This window comes from Corylus avellana, chromosome 4 (assembly GCF_965113065.1).
Source record: "Corylus avellana chromosome 4, dhCorAvel1.hap1.2, whole genome shotgun sequence".
Taxonomy (NCBI): Eukaryota; Viridiplantae; Streptophyta; class Magnoliopsida; order Fagales; family Betulaceae; genus Corylus; species Corylus avellana.
This window is the reverse complement of record NC_142493.1, coordinates 10,630,204-10,652,233: the sequence shown is the minus strand read 5'-3', so window position 1 is coordinate 10,652,233 and position 22,030 is coordinate 10,630,204. Positions and strand designations below refer to the sequence as shown.

General features: G+C 34.4%; 1 protein-coding gene across 2 annotated transcripts; it reads right to left on the bottom strand.

Moving 5' to 3' along the window:
• Positions 1-17,546: 17,546 nt before the first annotated feature.
• LOC132179752 (uncharacterized) lies at positions 17,547-21,660 on the bottom strand. Of its 2 annotated transcripts, none has more exons than XM_059592517.2 (3): positions 21,314-21,660; positions 18,810-18,885; positions 17,547-17,741 (listed from the first exon to the last, which is right to left on the bottom strand). In XM_059592517.2, exons 1-3 carry the CDS (start codon positions 21,620-21,622, stop codon positions 17,620-17,622), a joined length of 507 nt encoding a protein of 168 aa, XP_059448500.2. In that variant the 5' UTR covers positions 21,623-21,660; the 3' UTR covers positions 17,547-17,619. The 2 variants fall into 2 exon arrangements, with proteins under 2 accessions (XP_059448500.2, XP_088372183.1); XM_088516057.1 differs by having other exon boundaries at positions 17,619-17,725.
• Positions 21,661-22,030: the final 370 nt, after the last annotated feature.

The following is a 22,030-nucleotide window of genomic DNA, read 5'->3' as shown; positions in this document are numbered from 1 at the left end:
GTAAAAAGAAATTTTACATGACATCATGATAGAAGGCACTTTCTTTAAGTGATATCATCTTTTTTTGGCCTTAAGGGTTTAAGAACATTCTATTTCCTATATATAAGAGAAAAATGTCAAAAATATATATATAGAAAACCACTAATAGCAGATATCATATTTGTTGGGTTATGTTTTGGCTCATTCGGTTTGCGTGTAAAGTTGGTGAAAATGAAGCATCTTAACATGTCCAGAAAACAAATTCTAGAAGGCAGGTCCGGACCCTCAGAAGCCAAGTCCGGACCCAATTTCCAGAGAATATCTATTGAAGGGCATGTCCGGACCGCCAGAAGCCGGGTCTGGACCCAAAAACCAGCAAGCCTATTTTGAAGGGCAGGTCCGGACCGCCAGAAGCTGGGTCCGGACCTGATTTTCAGAAACTGCATTTTGATGAAGAGGTCCGGACCGCCAGAAGCTGGGTCCGGACCCCATTTCCAGAAAGCCTCGATCTTTATGAGATGTCCGGACACAAGTGTTGGAGGTCCGGACATCACTAGGTTACGCATATGTAACCCTAGCCATGTCCGGACCCCAGATTAGCCCTGTCCGGACATGGCTGCTTTATTTTGTTTTATTTTCTATTTAAACACGATTTTGCTACATTTATACGTACGTATTTTTGGAGAGCAAAATCAGAGAGCTTAGAGAGAGATATTGTTCTAGCTTGTTTGAGAAGGGATTAAATACGTGAAGCCAATCGGAGTTCCGGTGAAAGGAAATCTTATAGAAGAATTGTGCCAGATGTTCTGGAAAGGGCTACTGCGGTAGAAGTCAAGTGGGTCGCTTGTCGTGTACAAGGAAGAGTAAAATTGCAAAGGTTTTGTAATTCTTCTTGTATTCCTTATTCTTCTTATAGTGGATTGATTTCCTGGGTTTGGTTGCCCCGGAGAGGTTTTACATTTAGAGAGTTCTCTAAATGGTTTCCTCTTCGTAACCAAATATCTGTATTCTTGATTTTCATTACATATCTGTATTTGGTTGATTATTGATTGTTAGGTCAGATCTTATTCCGCTTAATATTTGTGAATCACCTAGACATTTGAATAGGTATCGTTTGGAGTCGTTTTAGATTTTTCAATATTGATTCTATAAGCGTTGAGAATGCTACAGTTTTACCCAATGTATATGGAACCAAAATGAAAAATGCTACGGTTTTTCTTAGTGTTATCGTGATTCTGCGTGGATATTATTTTTTTCAAAAAAGTCGTAGAGACTAGTGGGGTAAGTTTTTTTTTTATGGTTTTTTAGAAAGCAATATTCACGTATGATCAAAAGAACACTATATAGCATTTCTCGAACCAAACTAACTTCCCTATGCAGTATTTTAATACAAATTATATATTTCTCTCATCTCTCATCAACTTACATTTTATGAGGAATTGTATTGGAATTTTGTAAAGAGTCGAATAAAATAGGAACTTATATTTTGTAAAGAAAAAAATATTTAATTGATGTGAGAAAATATAAAAAAAGCTATTTTGGAGTGTATTTAAATAGAAAAGAAAAGAAAAAAAAAAGTTTTATTCCCTAATTTTTTTTTTAAAAAAAAAACAAATAAAGAAATTTGCTGAAAATGCCCTAATTAGATATGAGTAATTCTAGAAGTCACTCTTATGTCACTCTAAGAATGAGGTGGCTTTTAAAATCATCATTTGATCAAAATTTAATAATAATTAATCATAAGGCAAATAGTGATTTTAAAAGCCACATCATTGTTTGAGTAACATAAAAGTGACTCCTATCATTACTTAATTTATTATACCTGTTTCCGTATCAAATCATTTTCAACAAATAGTGTCAAATATTGACCCTTTTCACCCATCAAATTAAAGTTTTGATTATATTCTACACCTAGATGCAGTGTAATGGGGCCTGCCAACTACACCAAAGAGATGATCAGGCCCACCAGGCCAGGACTTTGCTCAGGGGCCAGTATTCGTGGAAAGCTCAATAGAGTTACAGCCCAAAGCGCCAATGTACTTGGGAAAGACTTTTTTTTAAAAAAATAATATTAATAATAATAATAAGAAGGATTTATGCGATATAAAAATAAAAGGAGTTTAGAATTTTTTTTAAAAATAATAATAATAAGAATGGATTTATGTGATATAAAAATAAAAGGAGTTTAGAAATTTTTATTTTTTTTATTTTTATTTTTATTTTTGTGTGTTAAAGGAGATCGAAGAAAGCTGTTTGGCAATGTAGAAAAAAGAAAAAAAAAAGGGTTAAATACTAAATTAGTCCCTAGGGTTTCATAACTTTATTTTTTTCCCCCTGGGGTTTTATTTTTATCACAGGAGGTCCCTGTGGTTTTGATAAGTGACCAAATTAGTCCATCCGTTAGTTGACCGTTAGTTGACTGTACGGACTGACACGTGGACCAATCAGACGTCGACACGTGGCACATATATTAATTTTTTTTAAAAAAAAAAAATTAAAAAAAATATACTAAAAAAAAAAAAAAAAAAAAAAGAAAAATCGGAAGAAACTGGGGGTGGCCGAGCCACCCCCTTGGCAATTTGGGGGTGGCTCGGCCACCCCCTTTGGCCATGGGGGTGGCCAGATTTTTCTTTTTTTTTTTTTTTTTTTAATATATATTTTTTTAATTTTTTTATAAAAAAAAACATTTTTTTAATTAAAAAAAAAAATTTTAAAAAAATTAATATATGTGCCACGTGTCGACGTCTGATTGGTCCACGTGTCAGTTTAACGGTCAACTAACGGATGGACTAATTTGGTCACTTATCAAAACCACAGGGACCTCCTGTGATAAAAATGAAACCCCAGTGGGGAAAAAATAAAGTTGTGAAACCCTAGGGACTAATTTAGTATTTAACCCAAAAAAAAATTGACTTTTTTTTAGAAGAAATAAAAGAAAGAGGGGAGAGGGGAAAGGGCTTAACACTACCTTATTATGTAGTGCCTCTCTTTTAGTAGTAGACTAGGGTCGATCGTGTCTCTGTCTCTGCCACCTTTTGAGCAAATACGATAGTTTTTTTCTTTCCTTTTATTTAGTTTTTTTTTTTTTTTTTGATACTTTATAGTTGGGGTATTGGAAGCACTGTGCAAAGTTCACCCTTCACACAAGTCGGATGAAGTTCGGGCTTTCAAGCACAACCATGGCCCCAAAAAAAATTATTTGCACTCAAGAGGGTTAAACTAGTGGCAGAGTAAGAATTTTGGTTGATAAAGGGAAAAATTAAAAAAATCAATTTAAACAAAAAATTATTGAAAATGTTAATTTAATTAACTAAATAAATAAACAACTTAATAAAATTTGATTAGTATTTAAAACATATAAGTGTAACTTGTAAATTAGTTTTTATCAAATAAATAACCCATTAACTAACTTTTTTTAATTCTTTGCTCAAAATTTGGATAACATATGTTAATATTTGTATTTAGTGATAATTTATAAAAAAATATGAAACAAAATTCATAAATTTAAAAAGAGAAATGCTATGATGCTATCTGATGTTCTTCTTATCCTATGTAAATATTGGTTTCTAAAAAAAAAATTATGAGAGATCGGTGTGGTAAAAAAACAATATCTATATAGAATGAAGAGAACACCGAAGAATAGAAAGAAGAACCATAGCATTTCTCATTCAAAAATTATTGTCGTACACGGAGACCAATGTTACACCTTAGAGATTGATACGTGTGTGTGTGTATATATATATATATATATATATATATATATATATATATATATATATATTCACGAATTCAATGTCTCTTGGCATTTGCATAACCTTTTGGAATTGAGAGCTGCTGCCATACGGCTGTGGCAGAAAATATGGGTTTTCTGCCCACCAATCACCACATGACACATCAACATTTTAAGAAAAATGCAAAAACTTAAAATGAGAACAAAACACCAAAACGAAAAAAAAATGAGGGCAGAAACGAGGAACCACCAGCCCCACCGGCCACCCCCAGGCCATGGGGTGGCCGCGCCGGCCACCCCAGCCAGATCTGGGGTGGCCGGCGCATATGTGGGGGCCTGTGTCGCCACCCCCAGGCCACGGGGTGGCCGCGCCGTGGTGGCTGGGGTGGCTACGGGCCACCCCTAAGTGGCAGAAGCGGAAGCAGCGTTTTCGGGGCGACGACGTCAGGCAGAGGTGGGCAACAGGTCAATGTGAGAGGAATAATATGGTGTTCTGTTCTCATTTTGAGTTTATGTCGTAAGATGAGGTGTCAGCTTATGAGTGGTGGGCAGAAAACCCTCCCTTTTTGCCTTGACTGAATTGAAGTTATTCCCTTTGGAATTAGCAGAGTGCAGAATAACCCAACCTTTTGATATTTTTGATATTTTCTCTTATAGAATACACACTTGTTTTCTTTTCTTTTTTGTTTTTCGTGTGGCTTATTAGCCTCGTAATTAGTTTATAAGCATCCCACCACCTGAATTGCATAGCATAATGAATGATCTAATTGTTAGAGAATATATTTTCTAAGAAATATATTAAAATGATATTATACATACGTTACTTATCTTTTATAATAATCATGTTTTATAAGATTATTGTTTTTTTTTTTTTTAATTTTTTTAATTTTTCTACAAGAGTATTAGCGTCGACTCGTAGTAGATGCTATTGATCTTCTATTGTTTTTAATTTTTTAATTTTCTACAAGACTATTAGCGTCCACTCCAGTGGACACTATTGATCTTCTATTGTTTTTTTATTTTTTAATTTTTTTACACGACTATTAGCGTCCACTCATAGTAAATGCTATTGATCTTCTATTGTTTTTTTTTTTTTTTTTTTTTTTCTACAAGACTATTAGCGTCCACCTGATGGTGCACTACAAAAAATTTGGTCATTAGCAGCGACTCAAAGTCGCCGCTAATGACCCAAAAATGGCCGCTATTGATCAATAGCGGCGACAAGTAGCCGCTATTTTGGTTGCAGCGAGTAATTGGACACTGATGCCAAATAGCGGCGACTTTTAGGGTCGCCGCTAATAACCCATCATTAGCAACGACTTTGAGTCGCCGCTAATGACTTTTTTGTTGCCGCAAAAATACGTTCGAAATAATCCTAGGGTCGCCGCTATTGGTATATCATTAGCGGCGACTTTAAAGTCGCCGCTAATGATATAAAAAAAAAAAAAAAAAAAAAATAAACCATTAGAGGTCGCCGCTAATGATAAAAAAAAAAAGTTCAAAAAATAAATAAATAATCAATAGCGGCGACCAAGGGTCGCCGCTATTCAACTATCATTAGCAACGACTTTAAGGTCGCCGCTAATGATATGAGAAAATTAAAAAAATAAAAAAATAAAAAATAATAATAATAATAATAATAATAATAATTAATTAATTTTGGATTTTATTATATATATAGTAGTTATAATAGGCCAAACTTACCATTAAACCCTTACATCATACAAGTATTTTCACACCCTATTTGAGTAAAATATAATTTACATTAAATTAAAAGTATAAATACAAACATATATATATTATGCTCACATAACTATTGAAAAGGAAAATTTAAAATCTGAAAATAAAAACTGTGCAGGAGATCACATTATAATCTCAATTGTTTCTATGTGACAAGTCTAGAAAGATTTGTATTTTGAATTTCTATTTTTCTCCAAGTCCTACTATACCTAAAGAAAAATAGCTATGCAAGTACATATGCAGAAAATAAGTGTCAACAAATAAAAATTTCATTAGAAACAGAGAAGAAAAGCTTCTTATCCTGGTAACACTTGGTAGTTATTGAGATTAATTAGTCTTCAAAAAAATTCCCCTGCTGCCCTTCAAACCATACTCTATAAGGCACATGTTCACAGCAAAAATATGAGACCTGTCCAGCTTGTGTCAAATTTGTCTTCTCTCTAGCGAGCTCAGCTTCCTACAATAGGGACATAAAAGAACCAAATCTAATGAAAATACATTAAACTACACCACACTACACTATAGAACAACATTAATACCCACAGCTAGTGTTTGGAAATGTATAGAAACTAGCTACAAGCAGATGAACAAAAACTTTAATAATAATCCAAATGTGTATATTATTATCCAAAGGTTATCACTACGATGGTCATTTTTCAATCAAGCCTTGTCCATCAACTTGAGATTGGATAAGCAAATTTTAGAACTCAGGAAGCAAAACGTGGCACTAGTAGTGTTGACGCTAATTCTGGTTTCATCGCCCCTAATTGTCTTTCTGCCTCTAATATAATTCCCGCCAGTATATTAGCATCCATAGGAGGGTGGACGCTAATAATGAGCTAATGGCTGACCATAATTAACGTTCACTGCAAAGTGGACGCTGATGAGGTTGCATCGGATGAGTAAATTTGTTGTAGTGCAAACCTCATAATAGGAACTAGGAAGGAGCCGACCACTCTTTTTAACCCTGCGGTTTCATGCACCTATGGAAAAATAACTAATTCTTCAGTCATGAAGAGGGTAGTTCACAAAGTCGATTGTAATCACACGCCCACACTGGTCTTAGAATAAAAAAGAAATATGCTTACTCTTCACTACATCCCAATACCAATTCTAAAGCGGATTGATATTTTGTTCAAGAAAATCGCAACATAGTCCCTTATTTGATGAGACCGCTCCTACCGTTGGAGAGCTTAAAACAATTTATACCAAATAAAATGACCTGTTTGGTAAAGAATTTTAAAAGTACTTCTTTCACTTTTTTATTCTAAAAAAGTAAAAATAGTTAAAACGCGCTTTAGAAAATAAACTTAAAAATGAAGTTTTTTTCTTCAAAGTTCTTTCTACTTTAAGAGAAGAGCTCTGTTTCTCAATGTTAAGAATATTACTTGTTATTTACTTCTTTAGGTATTATTAGTCTACTAGGTTTACCTTTTCTTATTCTACTAGGTTTACCTTTCCTTATTCTACTAGGTTTACCTTTCCTTAATCTATTAGGTTACTTGCCTCTCTATAAATAGAGGCCTCTGTATTCATTATTATTATTAGAGTCAATACAATGTAGTCCATTGTGTGCTTTCGCTCTCTCTCTCTTTTCTCTCTTTCTTCCGCTTCTAATATATTATCCAATATATTTAACATGGTATCAGAGCCACCTTTCTGTGGCCTCCAATAAACGTCTTTGACGTTTTCCGGTGCCGCCAGTGTTATCCGGCGAATCATTCTCTCTGCTCCTCACGGTTCTCTATCTTCTCCTCGAGGTTTTCAGTGTATCACTATACCGCTTGAAAACTCGGAAGACAACCGTCCCAGAGCCGCTGCACACAGCCCCATGGGAGCTTCCACGCGCCCTCACGCGCCGCCCAAATTTTTGGCAATTCCGCCACTGCCCTTCCCCCACCAGTCGCCACGGTGGTCCGATCACTTCTCCAAGGCCACCGATCGATAGCTTTCATCTCGGTGATTCCAGAACAAGTCCCATATCCTCCATACGACACTCCACGCGCCCCCACGCGCCCCCAGAAGTTTCGCGCGTCAGATCCACGCGCCAATACACGCCTCCTCTGTTCGCGCGTGTACCACACGCGCCATCGCACCCACGTGCCACGCCATCCTTGCCACATCAGCCCTAATTGCCACGTCAGCATAGCCATGCCAGCCCTACGTGACATGTCATCAGTGCCACGTCATCAGTATCAAGTCAGACCTTACCACGTCATTAGTGCCACGTCAGCGTTGACTTTTCAATCGTTGACCGTTGACTTTGACTTTGACCACTGAAAAAGTTGACCAGGTGTTTCCTACTCAATTTTTCGTCCTGATTTCAAATTTGTGGTCTATTTTTGCTTTTGGCATCTCTATATGGCAGAAAACAAGCCTCTTCTTCAAATTTAGGCGTTTGTACTATGCGGTTCAAGTTGGTTCATGCTTGTTCAATTCGGTTTTATAGCCTATTCTTTGGCGCAATTCAGTCCGGTTCATTCTTCTTGAGGATGGCACTCTCGGGTCAGACCAATCTTTCCTTACGTCCATGGGTTTTCGGGCCAAAGAAGCCCCTTTCAACCGGCCCACTTATGCCTTGTCAAATGCCGCCATCACCGGTCACTGAATAGCCTCTTCAACCGGCCATTTTTCTCCTTACTTAGCTCAGCCGGATAGGAGAGACGGTCTCCTAGTTAGATGGGCCAGACTTTAGTTCAGCCGACAAGGCGAGACGGTCCAAGGGTTTCAGGCATGATTAGCCTCTTCAACCGGCCCTGCTTATCTCAGATGACCAGGCGAGACGGTCTACTAGTCAGACTTTAGTTCAGCCGACAAGGCGAGACAGTCCAAGGGTTTCAGACATGATTAGCCTCTTCAATCGGGCCTACTTATCTCAGCCGACTAGGCAAGACGGTCCAAGGGTTTCAGACATGATTAGCCTCTTCAACCGGCCCTACTTATCTCAGCCGACCAGGCGAGATGGTCTACTAGCTAGAATTTTTGGGTCAGACTTTAGCTCAGCCGATCAGGCGAGACAGTCCAAGGGTTACGGGCCAAACAAGCCCCTTTTAACTGAACCTACTTTTCTCAGCCGACCAGGTGTGCTACTTCATTACTAGTATATAGTTTTTAAGTCAAATTATAACCAAGTGAACCAAGCTCCAGCTTAAATGCATTGCTCAAATTCAGGCAGAATCCACGGGTCTCTAACAACTTTTATGGCGTTACTTCGGCAATTGTTTCGGCACAAGCAGCTTTTTCGGCGAATTCCTTTTTCTTTCCCTTTTCGTTTATCCAAACTCAAGTTTACACATTGAGTTTGAGGGGGGATGTTAAGAATATTACTTGTTATTTACTTCTTTAGGTATTATTAGTCTACTAGGTTTACCTTTTCTTATTCTACTAGGTTTACCTTTCCTTATTCTACTAGGTTTACCTTTCCTTAATCTATTAGGTTACTTGCCTCTCTATAAATAGAGGCCTCTGTATTCATTATTATTATTAGAGTCAATACAATGTAGTCCATTGTGTGCTTTCGCTCTCTCTCTCTTTTCTCTCTTTCTTCCGCTTCTAATATATTATCCAATATATTTAACACTCAACATAATCTCAAACATACTTTTAATGGTCGGCTTTATTGATAGCTTTTCGGTATGCTTTGCAAACACGAAATTAAGGAGAGAATAAATTGAAAGTTTTTAGTAATTTGAGGGGGTCGAATTGGTGGAATGAAACCAACCTGGCTTGTTTCTTCTGTCGCTTTTATCCACAAACTGCCCCGAAGGAGGAGAGGGAGAGAGAAGAAGGCTTCAATATTCCTGCATGAACAAAGGAGAATTAAAAACAAAAACATCAAAATATGTTGTCAAAAAAAACAAAGAACCCTGCAGCGACCAAATCTCGTTGATTATTTTACCTTCGGTGTTTCTGCTGCGGCAGTGATTGATGTCTCAGCAAAGATTTTGAAACAGAAAAGAGAGGAGACTATTTAAGTAGGATTAAGGTTTTGGGTGAAGAGGAGGGTATTGCTGTCGGATAAAAGAAAGAAAACAAAGACAGGAGATTTGTACAATGATATATTTGTCGAACCTTCATAACATTTTGTGGGCAGAGAATTAAAATATTCTGCCGTCCAAGAATAATAGATTTCTTGGCTTACGGAATCCTCTAAATTATCTTACACCATTTGATCACACACTGATCAGTTAATTCTGTTTTCCACCGCCAAGGCGTATTGGTTGACAAATCGAAGAAATTACACAAGCAAATGCATGAGAGTAAAAGACAACATATTATATGTAAAATACACACAAAAACTGAAATTCCACCTTATGATCCTAATCGTCAACTTAATCATTGTATGAATCTTTATGATATAGGTCGTTGTCAAATTGTTCATCCTTTTCTAATTTTATCATTTAGCTCTTTTTGTTTGTTACTGTTATGGAATAGATCGTTTTGTCTATAATGCAGCGTGACATATTGAGAAACTGAATTTACAAGCACAATAACTCATAACTCATCCATAAATCCAAGAAAAGTCGAGGAGTTGATGAAAACTAAAGAAAAATAACTCCGTGAGTGTTTCTTATTGAGAAAACTGAAAAATATAATGTTTGTCATGTCACCTTGCCCTTATGTTTTATAGTCTATATTAATGTCTCTTATTAACTCTTCTAAGAATCTGGACAATTTTTGGGATAGGTTCAAACATTGGAATGAAATTATTATCTACCGATATTTACTACTTCCCTTTTAGGTCAAACTTTTTTTTAACTTAAATTTTTTGTAGGGTAGCATATGTGTGGCGGCTAGCTAGGGTTAAGTCTCTGATTGTGCATTAAAAAGTTTCCTTTTAGGAAATTAAGCAAAGTAATTCTAAAATAAAATTTTGCTCTTGCATGTGGAGATCCAATCTTGTGCCCATTTACTATTAATGTTGTTGCTTATTCCATTAAACTAACCATATCATTCAATAAAAAAATTTAAGATTAAATTATTTAGGTTGTGTTTATTTATATTTTGATCCACTTATGTAAAGAACATCTTACTAATGGGTCTACACTCTCGAAGCCCATCTACTTTGAACTAGGCCTAGAAAATAATCTAGCTTAAAATTGGGGTCGTTGCATGCGTATTTTAAATATTTTATTGAGAGTTTTTATACGTAAATAATTTTTAAATCTTTTTTTCTTTTTCTTTTTTTGAAAATAATTTCCATGTGTTCGATATACTACAAAAAACTACACGATTTGTAACGTGTCTACTGTTTATTACTTTTTGCCACGTTACTATTTAGTAACGTGTCAATGTGTGACACGTTACTAAATATTTTAGTAACGTGTCAAAGTTGACACGTTACTATTTAGTAACGTGTCAAAGTTGACACGTTACTATTTAGTAACGTGTCAAAGTTGACACGTTACTATTTAGTAACGTGTCAAAGTTGACACGTTACTAAATCGAAAACTTAAAAAAAAATAAAATAAAATAAAAAATTAAAAAATTAAAAAAATTTCGAAAACTTTAGTAACGTGTCAAATTTGACACGTTACTAATGTTTTCGAATTTTTTTAATTTTATTTTTAAGTTTTCGATTTAGTAACGTGTTAAATTTGACACGTTACTAAATTGAAACCAAAAAAAAATTAAAAAAAAATTTCGAAAACTTTAGTAACGTGTCAACTTTGACACGTTACTAATTAGTAACGTGTCAACTTTGACATGTTACTAATTAGTAACGTGCCAAAGTTCACACGTTACTAAATCAAAAACCCAAAAAAAAAAAAATTAAATGGGCATTGGAAACACGCGTACGCCCCATGGCTAGTACCCCTCTTTTTCTCTTTTTCTTTCTTCTTCCCTCTTTTTTTTTACTCCCAACTGCACTTTTTTCTTTTTCTTTCTTCTTCTCTTCCTCCCATGGAGCTCTCCTTCGTTTTCTCTCTCACTTACTCTCTCCTCCATTGCCCAATGTCTCAATTGTGCTATTTCCACCAAAATCACCTCCGGCCGTCACTCTATCTCCCTTCGGCAGTACTCCGGCCGCCATACCCTCTGCATCTCCTTCGATCTCCTCTCTCCTCAGGTATACATATGCGTTAATCTGTTGATTATGTTGTTGATTTAATCGATCAATCTCTGTTATATTGACTGATTGTTGAGGAAAATTTATGGGTTAGTAACATAGTATATATGTATGGATGATTTTTGATTATACCCACTTAATGATTTAGCCAAAATCCCTACAAAATTTCATGAGAATACAACTCCCCTTTTGGGATACCCATTGGTTAAATTGATAGATATTGAATAATTTTTGGTTGATTTATGGTGGGTCTTTGTTTTATATTGCAGATTGGGGTGTTCTATTTGCTCTTGCTAAAGTAGATGTGGCAAGCTAGGTTGAAGCAGAAAGTTGCAGAACTCCACCATCTGGGTTTGGATTTAATAATTTTTTGCTCTTACCGTATTCTAAGTTCAATTAATTTTTTTTTTTTCAATTAAATTTTGATTTGCTACTGCATGGGTTTGGATTTTTGAAAATCAGATTCCATGATCATGGAATCATGATATTATTTGAAGAAAAAAAATTCCAGAGATAAATTAGAAATTTTTTTTTTAATAATTTTTTATACTTTAGTAACGTGTCAATACTGACACGTTACTAACGCTTAGTAACGTGTCAACTTTGACACGTTACTAATTAGTAATGTGCCAAAGTTCACACGTTACTAAATCAAAAACCCAAAAAAAAAATTAAATGGGCATTGGAAACAAGCGTACGCCCCATGGCCAGTACCCCTCTTTTTCTCTTTTTCTTTCTTCTTCCCTCTTTTTTCTTCCTCCCAGCTGCACTTTTTTCTTTTTCTTTCTTCTTTCTTCTTCTCTTCCTCCCATGGAGCTCTCCTTCGTTTTCTCTCTCATTTACTCTCTCCTCCGTTGCCCAATGTCTCAATCGTGCTATTTCCACCAAAATCACCTCCGGCCGTCACTCTATCTCCCTTCGGCAGTACTCCGGCCGCCATACCCTCTGCATCTCCTTCGATCTCCTCTCCTCAGGTATACATATGCGTTAATCTGTTGATTATGTTGTTGATTTAATCAATCAATCTCTGTTATATTGATTGATTGTTGAGGAAAATTTATGGGTTAGTAGCATAGTATATATGTATGGATGATTTTTTATTATACCCATTTAATGATTTAGCCAAAATCCCTACAAAATTTCATGAGAATACAACTCCCCTTTTGGGATACCCATCGGTTAAATTGATAGATATTGAATAATTTTTGGTTGATTTATGGTGGGTCTTTGTTTTATATTGCAGATTGGGGTGTTCTATTTGCTCTTGCTGAAGTAGATGTGGCAAGCTAGGTTGAAGCAGAAAGTTGCAGAACTCCACCATATGGGTTTGGATTTAATAATTTTTTGCTCTTACCGAATTCTAAGTTCAATTAATTTTTTTTTTTTCAATTAAATTTTGATTTGCTACTGCATGGGTTTGGATTTTTGAAAATCAGATTCCATGATCATGGAATCTGATCATGGAATCATGATATTATTTGAAGAAAAAAAAATTCCAGAGATAAATTAGAAATTTTTTTTTTTAATAATTTTTTATACTTTAGTAACGTGTTAGAAATTGACACGTTACTAACGCTTAGTAACGTGTCAATATTGACACGTTATTAAACTGGATTTAGCAACATCCAAATTCGTAACACGCCAGACACGTTACTAAACACATGTTACTAACATTTAGTAACGTGTCAACCCTATTGACACATTACTAAACTACTGTAACTAAGTCATACAATTTTTGTAGTAGGATAGGGCCCTTAAATAAGGCCCTCACCCGCTTCTCTAACCTTTTTAAACATATTATTGTCACATGCACATTGTGACCGTCAAGGCACCTCTTTAAACGTATTATTGTCACATGCACATTGTGACCGTCAAGACAATTCACACACCATTCAGACGTTTTTTCGCTAAATTCAAATTTCTAAGTGTTTTATAAGCTTGAAATCTTTTATGTTCGAATTTGATTGTTCTTTAATTATAAAAACTATCTTGGGTGGTTTTAGAAAATCAAACAGTATTATTTCATCTTATTTTTATTGTTTCTTTTATTAAAAATTTATTAAATAGATTTTTCACGTGTTTCGGTTGGCGTATTACAGGCTCTTACCAAAACACACTTGGGAGCTGGTGGATTTGCTTCCTAGTAATATTGTGGTTAGATGTAAATGAGTGTAAAAATCAAGACTCTGGTAAATAGATTGGTGGAGTGATATAAATCTCTTTTTGTCGTGAAAGGGTTTTACTCAGAACTATGGTATTGATTATGAAGAAACCTTTGCTCATGTTGTTCGACAGACCTCTATAAGATCTCTACTTGCAATTGTTCCTTCTTTAATGGTGACATTGTAGAAGAAGTTTACATGTATCCTCCTCCAAACGGTGAGCATCCTAATCATAAAGTATGTTGTACGCGCCATGCCTTTTATGGTCTTAAACAATCGCCACGAGCTTTGTAACGACCCAAGAAAAAGTGCTAGCCACATCTGCACTATTACTCCAAAATAACTAGTCAATTTGAAACTTTCCTATAATTCATTATAAAGCCAAGTTTCACCTAGTAACTAAGTAATATGAGACTTAACACCCATGACTATCTTTATAAACTATCTACTCTATATGAGTTTCTTCTCATCTTTCCAATATGGGAGTAGAGTGTTACAAACTCTCACTCTTAAATTCCTGAGGTCCTCGTTAGGTCCACATCATGCAGTGTTCTAGTACCACATGACCTGGCGTTACTAGGTGGCTTTGATACCACTTGTAATGACTCAAGGAAAAGCGTTAGCCATATCTGCGCTATTACCTAAAAAAGACTAGTCAATTTGGAGCTTCTCTAGAATTCATTATAAAGCTTAGTTTCACCTAGTAACTAGGCAATGTGAGACTTAGCACCCATGACTATCTTTATAAATTATCCACTGTATGTGAGCTTCTTTTCACCTTCCCAATATGAGACCTAGATGTTACAACTTGGTTCACCAAATTTAGTTACAATGTTATCTCTAGCTCTTGTAAGTCACAATATGCATTGGAATATTAAATGTGAGTTTTGACAAATGTTATAGGTGTTGCCTCTATTACAAAACCCTAAAAATGTAGATTTAGTTTTTAAGAGGTATGAGCATAATCCCAGCACAATCACAAATCTTTATAATACAAGAAGGTAATGTTTTATATGAGTCAAAGTTATCTTGCATAGTCTACCCGTGATACTACCAATTCTCAGTAGGGTTGACTCTATCCTGAGGGATCTGTAATACAATATCTGGGATTCGGGAATTGTACACTACCGTCTATAATATTAGCAGACCGACCGAGTCCAACTTCAAGTAGCCCATGCTACTAATATTGTACATTCTATAATGACCCGTCATTCAAACATAATTGCACCGGTCACAAACAACTATTGAATCAAAGGACCATATAAACACACACACACACACATTTCATCATAGAGTCAAGCTCATTGCCATTATGCTGCACGTCACGAACAACCATGTCATACAATGCATCTCACCAATCAATTATTTAATCATTTACCCAGTTAATTAAGAAATAGAAGGTTCATAATATATGTGTGCTCAGTCATCTTACATATCGCACGTTTTTATAAAAAGACAATCGTAAATATCTGCTTATCCTTAGATTCCGACATCTCGAATTTCCTAGCTACTGTGAAGCATAGTATAATGTTATTCATAATATATCGGGAACCTACGTCATGCATGCAAAGCTAAACCATCGATAAAGCCCTAATTAAACAATTCTGGACATTACTAAACATTCGGTCTCGACATCAATCGTTCGGTCTATGATGATCAAACGTTCGGTTACCAAGGGTCAAATGTTCGATAAGCACCAAAATGCATGCAAAACTCTAAAACTCCTAACTAACCGTGCTCTAATCCAACCAAAGCTACTAACAAATGAACATAATCATGTCAAACTATATTAACGTGTCAAACCTTAGAAAACAAGAGTGTGTGTATGTCTTCTTTGAAACTATTTACTTTAAAATAAGAGGAACTTCATTAAAAAAACAAGAGTGTGTGTATGTCTTCTTTGAAACTATTTACTTTAAAATAAGAGGAACTTCATTAAACTATTAAAGCATGTTGAAAACTTTTGTAAAACATGTCAAATCGTGTGGGTAAAACATAAATAACATGAAAATGAAATGACGTTCAAAGCTTACCTTGAAGAGGGTGGTTTTTAAAATCAAGAGCAAACCTTTTCTCTCTCTAAAATTTCTTTTTCTCACAAAAATTGAGGTGGGGTGCAACATGGAAGCTGGGTGTGGTCTAAAGGTTTATATAAGAGTAGTTGAGTGGATAAGGCTAGAAGAGATGACTAATAAGTTAAATTTGCTTTTCAAAGATCACCGAACGTTTGGTGTACTATTGTACTACAATTCTAGGGTTTCCATCGAACGCCCGGTGGTCCACAAGGGAAAATTCGATACTAGGGTTTATGCAAACATTTGGTGGTCCAAAAACAAACGTTCGATGAAGAGGTAAAAGTTAAAATTGATATTTGGATTTTTCTGAAAATGTTTTATGCCACCTTTTAAAATAGTGGGTGTTTTTATAATATTAATTAATGGTGGTTAAATGCATTTCTTAAATATTCGAGGCATCACACTAGCGTTGGCATGTTTGATTGGCGGGTCATTATAGGATGTACATCATTACTAGCGTGGGCTACCCGAGGTCAGACTCAGTGAGGTTGCTATTGTTATAGGCGGTAGCGTGCAATATCCAAGGCACCGGTATTTTATTATAGGTCACTCGGGACAACACTAACCTTTACTTGGAATGGGTAATATCTCGAGTAGATCATATGGCATTAAACTATGACATGATTCTCATATTACAACATGTATTATAGCTATATTGCATCAATGATAAATTGTAATCTCTTAATGCTCCATGTAATTTATAAACAACTCAATTCTCCATATAATGACGTGTACGTCAAATGCATTTATACTCACTAAGTCGTCAGACTTACTCTTATATTCATTTTTCCCTATAAGTATACCTGTGTTGTTATAGATAGTTTAGGAGAAGATCGATCTTGGGAGGCATCCGATCATTATGAATGACTTGATCCGGATAATTTTTGAGGACCTAGATCCCGTGTGGCTTAAGTCTGTGTGGGATGCTGATGGAGCTACCCGCCAGGATATGATTGAGATCGTTTTTATGTTATACTTCGTTAAATGTTGGCTTTAATTATGTTCAAAACAATTGGATGTGATCTGTAATATATTTTTATGACTAGTCTTTGACGTCGACACTTAGAAGTCTATCTATGTTATAATGTTTTAAGTTTTACTCTGGTTACTTGTGATTGAAAGTTTAAATTATATTTATCTCTGTCCTTTAGTGAAACATTTTCTGCGGCTGACTCTTTTCGGAAAGGATGAGATCCTTGAGTTTTGTTCATTATAGAACAAAATTGGAAGTCAAACTATGGAGTCAATTACTAGTTAATTGATTTCACTTGAGCCTTACAACGAGGTCCCAACTGTGTCCCAATGTGGTCCAGGTGAAGTCGTGGTGGGGTCCCGGCGACGGCCCAACTGGATTTGTTGGTTTGTGAATGAGATGCTCAAACTCGGAGAACGGTTTACAGTTTTAAAAAGTGGAAAAAAAATTTCCGGAAATTAAAGAATTTTTTTCAGTGAGACCGAAAATATTTTCTGTTGCGCCAAATACCAAAAAATACATAAAACATTTTTCAGAAATTATTTTACGCCGAAACAAACAGAGCCTAAGAACTGTTCCAAAGCCAAATTGGAGCTATTTATATGTGGTATTTCCAATGCTAAGTTGAATTTTTTAGAATAATTTTCATTTTCAACGTTTCCTAAGTTCATTTGGATCCCATTAGATTATAGCAAATTAAAAGCAAGAGTAGTAAATGAAAACCACAATTTTTGTTTGTTTTTTTTTTTTTTTAAAAAAAAAAAAGGTAAAAAAAAAAAGCACATGAAAGAAATAGACTAGAATTAAGTTCCCCATTTATTGTCCAACCAACACATGTCATTGTCAATATATTAAAATTCATATGATCAAATATTTTTGGTAAGGATGATTCAACAGGGCCAAAACTCAGCCTTCTTCACCTTTGAAACGCTCTCTAGAACTCCCACCGGTGAAACGTGTCCCATTACCGTCACCCTCTTTGCTTCCACGTCGATACTGAATGAAGTAACACCTGATCATCATATAAGAGGTTAAAGGTTGATTAGTGTTTTGTGGGTTAATTTAATCAATTTAACTACTAAATTACTCGAGAAATGAATTGAGAAATTAATCAACTATTAAACCAATACTATATAAATTAAATAGTTTTTTGATCTCATTTATGTTCATTAAATTATATTTGAGAAAAGGATTTCTTTTTCATTTCTTTTGTAATTTTAATATTTGATTGTTGTTAATTAATGTCACCTACAAGTATGATACTGTAATGTCTTATTAATAATTTCTTCTTTGTTTATTATATATATAGATTTTTTTTTTTTTGTAAGTAGATATATATAGATTTTAAGAGCCCACAAAAGGTCCTTAATATGTAACACATTAATGTAACTCATAGGGAATTGCGATAGTCTTCCAAGGTGGGTGAGGGGTGACCGACACTTCGACGCTTTTAATGTTGCATGATATGAAGATTACCCCTTAAAAATAAAAAAAATAAAAATTGGTGGAGGTGTCTTATTATTATTATTATAGCCTAATAGCATTATTAAGAGTACTGTTACTCTTCACTTGCATTTATTAGAGGTTGGTGTGACATATTCTACCAAATTTTACTTTCATTTTTTTAAGTGGTTGATATGAAAAGTTACTTAAACATGTACGTAATGCCAATCGATATAAAATGAGTATGGATAATAGTAATACCCTACATATTCATCTGATCATATCACCGGGCCAATGTAATAGTACCCATTAGCCCTTAAATTGACCTTTATTAAAAAATGAAAAAAAAAAAAAAAAATCAAGACCTAATGAAAACGGCCACATCAACCCAAATTCTTCTCTCATTCTTCCCTTTTTAAAATTAACTATTGAATCTGTAAGACCCACACCTTCACTTATATATATATATATATATATATATATATAAACCCTACAAATCCAATATTCAATTTTCAAAAAATGAGAAAATGAAAAAATAAAAAATTGAAAAAAATACTAAATAGCATTTCTCATTTAAAATGGGAGAAATGTATAAAAAAAATAAAAATACAAAAATAAAAAGTTGAAGTGAGGTAACCTTCCATTTTGGAGAGATGCTTCTTAAGCTTGCCAGCACAGCCTTGGCAATGAATAGATACCCGCATCTCAACAACCTGCAACCCACTTACAATGTGGAAAGCAAAATCTCATCTCAAAGTCTTAACTTATTTTAATTTTATAATTCCTGTATATATCATTTCTTTTAAGGAAAAATATTCAAAAAAATTAAAGAAAAAATATCCAAAAACGACCCAGCTGGTATTTTCTATCACATTAACAGAAAAGGTAAATTAATACAATTGGCTATTTTCAATTAAAAATAGGTGGTTGACATGGCCAAGGCATGCATGATATAGTCCCTCCATCCCAAAATGGATTAACATTTGTAGATGACAAGTAGTTTATTGAGTAAATATATCAATCTTCTTAAAATTGTCCTTAGGTGGATTAAGAAAATAAATTTCAAAATTAAGGAAAATAGTAAATAGTAAATTGACTAACAATTAACTTTATTTTTACACAAAAAGACGTATTATTTCTCCAACTCTTGTTCATCTCTTGTCCAACACTTTTTTAAATTTACTATTGGATCTGTACGTAGGACTCACATTTAATGATAGATTTTAAAAAAATATAAATAAAGTCAGACCGAAGATGAACAAGAAAAAGGAAAAAAAAAAAAAAATCATTTATACATGATGTTTCATCGCTTTTGCAATCATATCCTTAAACTTTAAAAAATAAAAAAAGTTTCAATATAGGGTTACCATTTTTTAGAAATTTGCAATGTCAAACATCTCATCCAAATTTAGCTTTAAATCTTAACAGAGGAAGTAAAATTCTCAAAATACCATGTCCAAATTCGAGATATTTTTGTAATTTTATAAACATCTGAGAGATATTTTGAGAATTTCACAATCGTTTCATTTAACGCTGAATTTGAACAAAATTGATGATATTGCAAACTTCTAAAAGATAATAAGTATAAATTAACACTTTACAAAGATCAAAGGAACGATTATAAAAGTAATAAAAGATGTATCATTTTTTCTTTCTCTTTTACAAACCTCACATATTCTGGAACAAAAGGAAAATCCTCCGACAAAGGGAACATTTATACCTATCTTACTATCTGACCCCATGTACATTTTCCTCTGTAGGAAAAAATTTGAGAAAGAATGGTGGTACACATTAGCCATTAGCCAAACAAAGTTTTGACCAGCTAGGAATTAATGATAAACCCAGAAGGCTGGGGCCTGCAGACAAAAGACAAAGCAACAAATGTTCATATCCACTACAGAGGAAACCCTATTACAGTTCCACCATGTTTTATTTATTTTACCCACTGCCCCATATTAATGTAGACTTTCACTCTTGTACTTGTTGCGGTTCACTTTATCCTCTACAAGAGTAAATGTGCACTCATTTATTATATTTATATTTAAATTTAACGTGTTTTAAGTAGTTTACATTTCTGTTCATAATCTTTGATTAATCAGGTTATGCTATTGCTAACTAAGGGGAGAATGTGGAGATGGTTGCTAAGTATTTGGTTTAAATTTGAGCATACCCAAAATAGAAGTGGAGAGCAAAAATTATTTAAATTCATGAACCCCATTTATGTATTCAATGGTCACAACTAAATGATCCTATCATAAAAAATTAATTTTTTTTTTAATAAAAAAAAAATTAAAAAAAAAAAAGGGGGTCACAACTAAATGAAGTATCACGACAAGACTTAAATATGTGGGAGAAAAAATCAAATCCAAATTATGTTTGTAATTTAACCTATGATCCAAAGCTAGCCAAAATATTTTTAGGGAGAGAAACTTTACTTAACCCTCATAAATTTTCATTACTTTTGTAATCTTCTCGTAAAGTTTAAAAACTATCAATTTAGTATATCAAATTTTACAAAATTTGTGATCTCATCCCTTCGTTAGAATAAAAAATTATTTTGTAACAAATGGGTGAGAAATTTCCAAAATACCCATGTGTTTTCCCCAATTTTTTTCGTTTAAAAAAAAATGTAATTTAAGGGTAATTTTGTAATTTTTGAAAGTTTACAATGGTATAATGGTCATTTTACCATTCAACCATCTAATTTAACTCTAAATCCTAACGGGAGGAGTGAGATTGAGAGTTTTTAAACTTTAATTGAGAGATCGTAAAACCATGTAACTTCAGAAGAGTTAAAGTAAATTTTTCACATTTTTAATATAAAAAAGATCAATATATTCATTAGATCAAATGTTTAAACTCATTGAAATGAGTTGAGATTTTTTTTTTTTTTTTTTGCTGAACTTCAACTGTTTTACTATCAATATAGTGCTTTTTGGTTCTTTGTTTTCTGAATGGAATCTAATGAACCTCACAAAAAAAAAAAAAAAAACAAAAACAAAAAACAAAAAAAAAACCTAGCCTTAGTTGTTCCTTTTTCACTTTGTCATTTAATTTAAGTAAACGTGTAACATCAGGAAGAACATACAGTATATATCTATATAGATATATAAATGAAGGTAACATTCTCCTGAAGCTGACCTGGAAGACAGTGTCTGACGAAGCTATTGAAGATGGTTTCTGAAGGGGGGGCTTTGGCAGATGCTCCGGATCTTGTTCTCTTTTCATGCATGGGGCAAAATCTGCCCTCTTATCGTCGACAGCAAGCCTGGTGTACTTGCCATTGTTGATCATATTTAAGCGTCTATGATCAATCTGAGCTCTCTGATCAGACGACCTTCTCGGCACAACCACCGACAGGGAATCCGTCGCCATGCACACCGCAGTTGCCGCCGGAGATTGGCACATGAAGCCCCTCATCTTCTTGCTTGTTCTAGATCTCATGCTCATTGCTGATCAAAGAGAGAAAAGAAAGAGAGAGAGGTCTAGAGAAATAATTTCGACGGTAATTGTAGAATATATTGTGGGGGAGAAAGAGGATGAGAAGTGAGTGAATAAAAATGTGGGAGAAATATAAAAAAATAATAAAAAAATAAAAAGAAGTGGGAGAAAACATGCAGTCTTTATGACTTAGCTAACAGTGGGGTGGCCTGGCATTGGTAGTTTTATCTGTACATAGATGTTTTCAATGGGTTCACCATCCCTGTCGTTATCTGGTAAATGTTGAGATATCGACTGGTTTAATTTTTGTGAAAAGATGGAAATAAATAAAAATATGACCCATTTGCTAGCCCTTCCTACCTTTTGGATGTTCCATATTTTCTCATGGCAAAATTAATGGTACAACCAATGTGTCAT